This window comes from Sapajus apella, unplaced genomic scaffold (genome assembly GCF_009761245.1).
Source record: "Sapajus apella isolate SASKATOON/1434 unplaced genomic scaffold, GSC_monkey_1.0 scaffold144, whole genome shotgun sequence".
Lineage (NCBI taxonomy): Eukaryota > Metazoa > Chordata > Mammalia > Primates > Cebidae > Sapajus > Sapajus apella.
The window spans coordinates 1,426,327-1,436,308 of NW_022437084.1; the positions used below are offsets into that span (position 1 = coordinate 1,426,327).

The following is a 9,982-nucleotide window of genomic DNA, read 5'->3' on the forward strand; positions in this document are numbered from 1 at the left end:
CTGGAGGAACGGGGCGAGGGTGCACCGACCACCCAGCTCACCAGAGGGCAGGGAAGGAGGGATGGCTTTCCGGGGTGAGGGGCTGCAGGCCGGAGCCCCAGGAGGCTGCACACTGCCCCTCCCACCTCCCTACTGCACCCCCCCACCAAGGAGCGAATTGGGGGTGGGGGGCAGATTCCAGGGTCAGCGCTGTCCAGAGTGAATGAGGGGAGGAGAGACTCAGGAGCAGAGAGGTTTCAGACGGGGAGGTTCCGGGCACGCCCTCAACACCCCCTTCACCTTCTCCTCAGGCCCCGCCCGCCCTGCCCCCAGCTCGATCCCGGAGCCATGTGGCCCCTGGCCCTAGTCATCGCCTCCCTGACCGTGGCCTTGTCAGGAGGTAAGAATGCGCGGGGGTGGAGGCGCGGTGGCCACTCGGGACAATGGTGGGAGGGGTCAGGCCAGGGGGAGGGGGCGTGGGAGCCACGAGCTCCGCCCCCCGCCCACTCGGGGCCGGGTCCTGTGGGGACAGCCCCGAGCACTTCCTGCCTGTCCCTGGGTGACCTGATTTCCCGGCCGAGGTTGGCCCTCTGACCCCAGATCCCTCTCCTTCGAAAATACCCTTGCAGCAGCCCCTCCCCCGTTCAAGGCTTCCTGTCCTCTGTGGGAATCTGAAGGACACGGGTTCACGTCCTGACGCTCCCGCTTTGAGCCAGTAGCCTAGCAACTGCGTTGAGCCTAAATTGTTTTCATCTGGAAAATGGGCTCAATCTATAAGTGCTTACCACAGAAGGCCACTGTGAATATTGAAACGCTGTAATGCATCAGCCTTCAATATGTGGCAGATAGAAGGGAGTTAAGTTAGCCACTGAGCCATTATTACTTTATTAATAGTGTTCGCTCTTTCTCTCTTTTTCTTTTCTATTTTTTTTTTTTTTTCTGAGGAGCCTCACTCTGTCACCTGGGCTGGAGTGCGGTGGTGCGATCTCGGCTCACTGTAACCTCCGCTTCCCGGGTTCAAGCGATTCTTCTGCCTCAGCCTCCCAGTAGCTCGCATTACAGGCGCCTGCCACCACGCCCAGCTAATTTTTGTATTTTCAGTAGAGACTGGGTTTTGCCAGGTTAGTTAGGCTGGTCTCGAAATTCTGACCTCAGGTGGCCTGCGTCGGCCTCACAAAGTGCCGGGATTACAGGCATGAGCCACCATACCCGGCCTCTAGTATTCTCTCATCATACGTAGTCTCTTCCAGAACCTTCTAGATTGTTCTTTTAATCCTTGGGTTGACCCCAAACCTATGTGACCTCACCCCAAATTGGTATTCCTTAAGATTCCTATGGATCTTTCCTGTCTTTCCCTGCCTTTGTAGGCAGCTTCTCTGGAAACTCCATTCATGAATCGTTTAGTCATTCAACAAACAGCTATTAAACACTGCCCACTGTGCTGCATGATGTACAAGCAGAGACACAGTCCCTGCTCTCAGCACCTGGAGTCTAGCGGGGACAGACACAGATGTTATTCAAACAATTATCCAAATAATTAGTTAATAATTATCTTGACATGAGGTGAAGACTTTAAGGAGCAAAGCTAGGAGCCTAGAGATGTGATGGCGGCTCCCAGACCAGAGGCCTTCCCAAAGGGCCTGACCACTGAGCCAAGACCTGAAAAAGGAGGGGTCTGTGGGTGCCTGGCAGCAGGCACCATCCTTGGCCTGAAGGTGGGGTGGTTTTTCCCCTTTGGCAACACTCCCTGGACTCATGCCCATACGTCTCCTGAGTGCCACACCTTAGACTAGGAGAGCCACATGTTATGCCTTGTGGAGTCCTCAACAACCTTGTGAGGTAGGCGCACTGGAACTCCTACAACTTCACAGCAGAGAAACCTTCAAGCCCAGGAGGCTCCTGCCCCAAAGACACCAGCAATGCCTGGGTCAGAACCTAATCAGCGTTGTCTGTCCTGTCCTCCGTATCCTGGACTTGAGGCTCTGAAAACCATTTTTATAACTTTTAACCTAATCGTTTCCATAAAGTCAGCCCTTTTTGTTTCCACTTAAATGAAAGCATGTTCAAGTTTATATTACTGTCCTGAATGGAGAACAGAATCCTTTGCCATAAATAAAAGGTAAGGAAGGAAATAAATCCTACACAATGAAAAGCAAACAATATGTTTATTGGGTTGGACTGCCTGAAACTGCTGGTACGTGACCCTTTTTGACTTTCCTAAAACAGCTTTTGCAGACGGTTCAACATAATAAATGTTAGGTGGCCTGCTGAGGCTTCTGTGTCCTCCTGGCTTTAAAAAGTGAGCTCAGTGAGGATTAGGGAGGTGTTAAAACCGTATTAGCACCATCCTGAGACTTTATCCTTGACAAAATCAGGATTAAAAGAGAACTGGGCCGGGCGCGGTGGCTCAAGCCTGTAATCCCAGCACTTTGGGAGGCCGAGGCGGGTGGATCACGAGGTCAAGAGATCGAGACCATCCTGGTCAACATGGTGAAACCCCGTCTCTACTAAAAATACAAAAAATTAGCTGGGATTACAGGCACGCGCCACCAAGCCCAGCTAATGAGGAGGTTGAGGCAGGAGAATTGCCTGAACCCAGGAGGCGGAGGTTGCGGTGAGCCGAGATCGCGCCATTGCACTCCAGCCTGGGTAACATGAGTGAAACTCCATCTCCAAAAAAAAAAAAAAAAAGAGAGAGAACTGGATGCTGACTCGGTGTCTGAGTGTGCGATTTAACGTTACTTGTATCTCATCTCTCTACCACCTAAAATGATCCTGTGCCCACCGGTAACTCCTATCCCTAACGGAAAACCACTGGGCTAATCCCACCGCTTGCCCTGTCGTTGAGGAAGCCAGCCAGGGAGGAGGGATTTCCTGTTGTAGCTAATAACTGATAATAACATTGTCCACTGGCTGGATGCTTTCTGTGCCATCTGCTGTGCTGTATGGTTTGAAATTCACGATCATCTTGAATTCTTCAACTGCTCAATGAGAGATGAACTATTACTTTTTCTACTTGACAGCTGGGGAAACTGAGGCTGGCAATTTGCATAAGGTCACACCATCACAAAATGGCAGGCATGTTCAGGATAGGATTCTCCCTGTCCCACAGACCTCTGCTGTGCTTCCAATGCCAGACACAGTGCCTGGCACACACAGCATTTATTGAGCCCCCACGACGTGTGTGCCAGGCATTGTCTTAGGTTCTGGGAATCTGGTTCTGAATAAAGCAGTTAAGGTGCCTGTCAATGGAGCTTGCAGCCAAAATGGAGAGATTAAAAAAAAAAAACAAACGAATGTATACAAATGTGAAGAAAAATGAATAGCAATCATTGTTCTGATGAAAATCTGTTGGAAGAATGTAATGGGGAATGAGTGGCAACAGGAGAGTCAACATTAGACCAGGTGGTCAGGGAAGGCTTCTATGAAGAGGAGACATTTGAGCTGAGCTCTCAGAATTAAGAAGGACCCAGACATACAACCTCTAGATTCTGAGGGTCATCCAGTAGAATATTCCATATATGTGTATATATATACACACGCACATGAAATATCCTATATCTGTGCTGTGCAATTAACCACTGGCCACTTTGGGCTATTGAACATTTGAAATGTGGCTGGTGTGACTTAAGAACTGAATTTTAAATTTATTTTTACTTCATTTTAATTACTTTAAATTTAAATAGCCACAGGTAGCTAGTAGCTACCGTGCTGAACAATGCAGGTCTGGAGAAAGGACTGTCCAGAGAGAGGAAGTAGCAAGTATAAAATGCCTAGTGTGGGAGCATCCAAGATGATCTAAATAATTTTTTTCTTTAAATGTCTGGTGTGTTTGAAGAACAGGTCCACGAGGCTGTACCAGAGGAAGTCAGAAGAGAGAGGCTGGAGACAGGGGTCAAAGAGGTTGGCAAGGGCCAGGCAGCACAGAGTCCTGCACACCTTGGGAAGGCTTTTTGGATTTTATTTTAAAGGAAGTCAAGCCTGGAAACAGCATCATCTGACTTTCTTTGAAGAGTCCTCAGCCTGCTTTGAGAAGACTGGATTAGAGGGATGTAAAAGTGGAAGGATTTAGGTTAATGTTGTAGTCATTTGGGCTAGAGAAGATGGGGCTCGTACCAAGATGGTGGTGGAAGAGTAGAGATAGCAGGATATTTGGGAGATAAAACCAACAGGAATTGGTTGTGAGTGATGAAGGAAAGAGGAGAGCAAAGATGACTCCCAGGTTTGGGGCTGAGCACTAACTGGAGGGAACAGTTTTGACTGAGAAGGATCAAGTTGGGAATACAAAGCTTAAGATGGCTGTAAGGCATTCAGATCAATAGTGTTTGAGATCTGAGCTTAAAGGAAGAGTTCAGGGCTGAAGATGGTTAGCCTACAGATGATATTTAAAGCCACTGAGGCAACCAGTATGTATGCAGTGGAAGGATAAAGAGATGGGTGGAAAGATGGTCGGATGGATGCATGGGTGGATAAATGAATGGATGGAGGGTGGGTGGGTGGATGGATGGATGGATGGATGGGTGGGTGGATGGATGGATAATTGGATGAGTGGGTGGATGGATGGGTGGATGGATGGATACATGGATGAGTGGGTGGATGGATGCATGGATGGATGAATAAATGGATGAGTGGATGCATGGATGGATGAATGGATGGATGGATGAGTAGATGGACAGATGGAAGAGTGGATGGATGGATGAGTGGATGGATAGATGGGTGGATGAATTGATGGATAAATGGATGAGTGGGTGGATGGATGAATGGATAGATGCATGAGTAGATGGAGGGACAAATCAATAGGATGAATGATTGGATAGACTGATGGACAGATACTGCCTAGGTGGAATTGTAGGCCAGTCTCACATCTACCTCCTGAAATCCATCCTCTGGGAGAATGATATAGAAAATGCATATGGAGAGAAAGTCAGGCTCCTGCTTACCTATCAGTAACATCCTCATTTTGTGGACTCTTCTCTTAAACCCCAGGGGAGGATTTGGCACTTCTTTGGAAAAGAATGTCACCTCCTTGCCCTGACTTATCTTCACTTGGTCGAGAATAGCAACTGCCAGAGGTCGACAAACTCAGCTTTAGTTCCTGGTCACCCAGGGCAATAGTCTGATCCTTTCCCCAAGCCCAGGATCCACAACTCCAGGGCTCCTCTGCACCCTGGATCCCAGTTTTCTAACAATCTCTCTTCTTTACCAGGCATCTCCCAAGAATCTTCCAAGATTCTCAACAACAATGGGACCAGTGGGTTTCTCCCAGGTGGCTACACCTGCTTCCCCCACTCTCAGCCCTGGCAGGCAGCTCTACTAGTGCAAGGGCGGCTACTCTGTGGGGGAGTCCTGGTCCACCCCAAATGGGTCCTCACCGCCGCACACTGTCTGAAGGAGTATGTGGGGGCCAGGGGAGCATGGGGTAGGGATGAGAATGAGACTGGGATTGTGGGTGTGTAAAGCTGAATTTGAGGATGGAGTTGGAGTTAGGGTTGGAATGGACATGGGGGTGAGAATGAGGCTTGGGGTTGAGATATGGGGATTGGGTATGGGAACAGAATCAAAGCAGGGGATTTGGGTGGGATTGCAGTTGAGGATGGGTGTGATGTGTCTGGAGATGAGGAAGGGAGGATGCAGAAGAGGTGAGGCTGAGGATGGGAAGAGGTTGGGACTTGGGATTGGGATGGAGGTGGGCTCATCTTCATTCCTAACCACCCTTTTCCTGCACCCCCAGGGGGCTCAAAGTTTACCTGGGCAAGCATGCCCTAGGTCGTGTGGAGGCTGGTGAGCAGGTGAGGGAAGTTGTCCGCTCTGTTCCCCACCCCGAATACCGGAGGAGCCCCACCCACCTGAACCACGACCACGACATCATGCTTCTGGAGCTGCAGTCCCCGGTCCAGCTCACAGGCTACATCCAAACCCTGCCCCTTTCCCACAACAACTGCATAACCCCCGGCACCACCTGTCGGGTGTCTGGCTGGGGCACCACCACCAGCCCCCAGGGTATGCACCCACATGGGTGGCCTGAGGTCCCATAGGAGTGGCTGAGGAAACAGGGGCAGAGGTGGGAGGGAAGGTCTGAGGTAGACACCGTTATATATAAAAATATAAATAAGTAAATAAATATATACAAAGTTAGCTGTATCCTCTATATAAATGTGTATAAATTTGTGAATATATACAAACATAAATAGATCAAATATATATGAATATACACTATGATGTATATTATGTATTATATAGTAATATATTTATATATTATACAAAAATTATATAAATGTATTTTATAAACTATAAAATTTATCAATTATGTATTTTAAATATGTATTTCTCAATATATATATTATAAATATATAATCTATAATATATAAATTATACATTTATATATCTAAAAGCTAAATGAATTTTATCATTTATACTATATAAATCATGCATATAAAATTTTTATATTTCTATAATTTATAAGATGTTTAATATATTAAATATGCTTTATTAATGAAGCTTCCAATAATTACATTTAATAATTTAATTATAGATCATTACTTATTAAGGATAATAAATTATATATATGAATATAAAGTTGATGTATATACCAACAAGAGCCCTTTGCATCTCCGTAGCAATCCCTGACTCTCTCCCAGCTTCATGTTTATATCCTTCTCCCCAGCAAGCCCATCTCCCTTTCTACCATTCTATTCATCTCTCCCATAACTCTTCCCATCCCTGTTCCTGCTTTTCCCATGTTTAATTCTCTATTTCTGACCATCTCCCTATTCCAACTCCCTCTCTCCAACTTTCTTTCCCCATCACTGGCTCCACCACTCTCCTCATCAACCCCCCATTCTCTTGTTCCTTCCCTCCCTGTCCTTCCCTCCACTTTTCTCCTCATCTCTCCCTTCGCCTCTCTCCCATGCCCCTCCATTTTTCTGTCACTTCCATTGTTTTACCCAGATACGTGCTCATCTCTTCTCCCATCCTTCTCTTCCCATCTCAATTTTCTACCAACTCTTTACCCATTCAACTTGCCTATTTAAATTTCATCCCATATCCTATCCAGGTCAGATACCTTAGACCTTCTCTCTCTTCTCCCCAGTGAGTTACCCCAAAACTCTACAATGTGCCAACATCCAACTTCGCTCAGATGAGGAGTGTCATCAAGTCTACCCAGGAAAGATCACTGCCAACATGTTGTGTGCCGGCACAAAAGAGGGTGGCAAGGACTCCTGTGAGGTGAGACCAGGAGGCTGCTGGGTGCCTTGAACAGGACAGAAAGCCAGAATGGAAGTGGGAACAGATGCTGGGGAAAAGGCTTTGTTTCCAGCTTTAGGGGAACCAATATTTATAAGGTGCAATGTCCCCTCACATAGGCGGTCGAAACAAAAAGGGGTACCCAGGGATGGCAAGAATAATTCATCATACGCTCCAGCTTTACCCGAGTGGCTGCCCAGATCCCTGTGTTGAGATGCATAAAGGTTACTATTCTTTCACTCGTGAGTGACAGAAACCCAACTCAGACTGGCTTAAGCAAAATGCTGGCTTTTGTAACTGAAAATCCAGGGTGTCTGGCTTTAGGTGCAGATGGATCCAGGTATGCAAATTGTGTGTTTGGAATTCTGTCTTTCAACTCTAGAAGGTCTTCTCTATTCTGTGTTGGCTTCATTCTCAGTTAGGCACTTCCCAAGACAAGATGGCCCCAGCAGCTTTGAGCTTACATCCTACCCTCTAGGCAACCCTATTAGAAAGAGAACCTCTCCTTTCCAATAGTTCACACAAAAGCCTTGAGCATGATCCTCACTAGACGAGGCTGACCTAAGGCATGTGTCCTGAGCCATCACTCCACCAGAACTGTGGGGTTCTCTGACGGGCCAAGCCTGAGTCACATGGTTAACTGTGGGGGCTGGAGAGGGACCATTCCCCAAATGAAAAAATCAGGAGAGGCTGTTACCAAAATAAGGAGAAATGACCAGGTACAGTAGTTTGTGCCTGTAATCCCAGCACTTTGGGAGGCTGAGGCAGGAGGATTACTTGAGCCCAGGAGTTTGAGACCAGCCTGGGCAACATAGTGAGACTCTGTCTCTACAAAAAAAAAAAGAAGTTTTAAAATTAGCCAGGTGTGATGGTGCACACCTGTAGTCCTAGCTATTTGGGAGGCTGAGGCAGAAGGACTACTTGAGCCCAGGAGTTCAGGCTGCAGTGAGGTATGATCATGCCACTGCACTCCAGCCTGGGTGATAGAGCAAGCCCCTGTCTCAAAAACAAACAGAAATAAACAGAGCAAGACACAGTCTCTAAAAAATAAATAAAAATTTAAAAATAAATGTTTAATATTTTTTAAATCAGAAGAAATGGATACTACATGAGCAAAAAGCAACCTGCATCCAATAAAGAAGTTGAGATTCGATTCAGCGAGAAAGAGTACGATACTATATTAATGATACGTGCCTTGATCGATTAGTGATGTCTGCCTTGGGCCCAGGAAGAGAAACAGATGTACACGTGTATTGCATACCCTGCCCAGGTGTGGATGAGTTCACTCAATAGTGAGAGGCACAGAGGAACCTTAAAGTAAAAGCAGGGTCCGCTGCTGTGGGGCAGGAGTGCAAGGTGGAATTCAGTACCAGGGATACAAAAATGGGTATGAAATAAGTTACCATTTTAATGCAACTGAGGAACAGAGAAAGACACAGAAATTTCTCTCTCTGTGTCCCTTTCTCTGGGCCTATCTCTGTCTTTCTGTCCCTCTTTCTGTCTCTTGCTGTCTGTCCCTCTGTGCTTGTCTTCTTATCTGTTTCTCACTGTCTCTGTTGCTTTCCCTCACAGTGTGTGTGTCTGACTCTGCCTCTCTGAGTTTCCCTCTCTGTGTGTGTCTCTCTCCATCTTTCACTGTCTCCCCACATCTCCCTGTCCCTGCCTTGTTTAGCCCCAGTGAGGACCCACCATTCTCTTTCTCTTTCTCCCCCCAACTCAGGGTGACTCTGGGGGCCCCCTGGTCTGTAACAGAACACTGCATGGCATCATCTCCTGGGGAGACTTCCCATGTGGGCAGCCTGACCGGCCTGGTGTCTACACTCGTGTCTCAAGATACATCCTGTGGATCCGTGAAACAATTCAAAAATATGAAACCCAGCAGCAAAAATGGACGAAGGGCCCAAAATAAAAGCTGAGAAACTTACCTGCGTCCACCCTTTCACTATGACTTCCTCACATTGTCTGTGTAGCCCTTCTCTGCTCCTTATTCCCAGTGATCCATGTCCTCAAACATGCTCAAGCCCAGCTGACATCCTATGTTTCAGAAGCATTCAGGCACTGCCAGGCCTGCAGTCACCCAGATACTGCATCCCTGAAACATCTCAACAACCTGAATGTCCCAACCCAGACAACAGCCCAGGTCTCTCAACTGCATCCATGGCTTCTGTGAGCCCAGATCACCACTTGAATGTTCTGTCTGTGGAACATTCTTAAATACTTCCATCAGCCCATCTCAACAATATACGTCCTATAAATGGACCATCCTTAACATCCTCCAACTCTTCAAGTATTTATTCAATGCCAGTGTTCTAGACCTTTCTACCTTTTGCACTCAAGAAGGCTCTAGACTCCCATGATAGTTCATCCTGAAAATATTCTCTTATGCCCACGATCTTCTGCTCTGACAACATTCTATGTACCTCCGTGACTCACCACAGCTAACACTGGCTCCTGAGAATGGTTCATTCTCACACTGTTATGGGTGTCCCAGAGGTTCCAACCCAATCTACCTCCCGCATTCTTCCAATACCCCACCTCTGCCAACATTCCTCTCTCTGAATCAATAGCACCCTAGACTCTAGAGTTACGGGATTCAGTATACCAGAGGGTCTCTTTGCCCGAACTATATTGTCTATCAAATATTCTGTCCCGTATCCCCTCCATGAACATCCTTCTTCAGTGTCCCTTGCTGTTATATCTTTGTCCGTGACTGTAAAATGTAGTGATTTAGTGATTTCAGTCACTAAATCCTTGCTTT

The 9,982-nt window shown here is 47.0% G+C and overlaps 1 protein-coding gene across 1 annotated transcript; it reads left to right on the forward strand.

Moving 5' to 3' along the window:
• Positions 1–292: 292 nt before the first annotated feature.
• On the forward strand, positions 293–9,148 carry KLK13 (kallikrein related peptidase 13). The gene is made up of 5 exons (XM_032264537.1): positions 293–379; positions 5,186–5,372; positions 5,711–5,979; positions 7,070–7,206; positions 8,945–9,148. Exons 1-5 carry the CDS (start codon positions 328–330, stop codon positions 9,131–9,133), a joined length of 834 nt encoding a protein of 277 aa, XP_032120428.1. The 5' UTR covers positions 293–327; the 3' UTR covers positions 9,134–9,148.
• Positions 9,149–9,982: the final 834 nt, after the last annotated feature.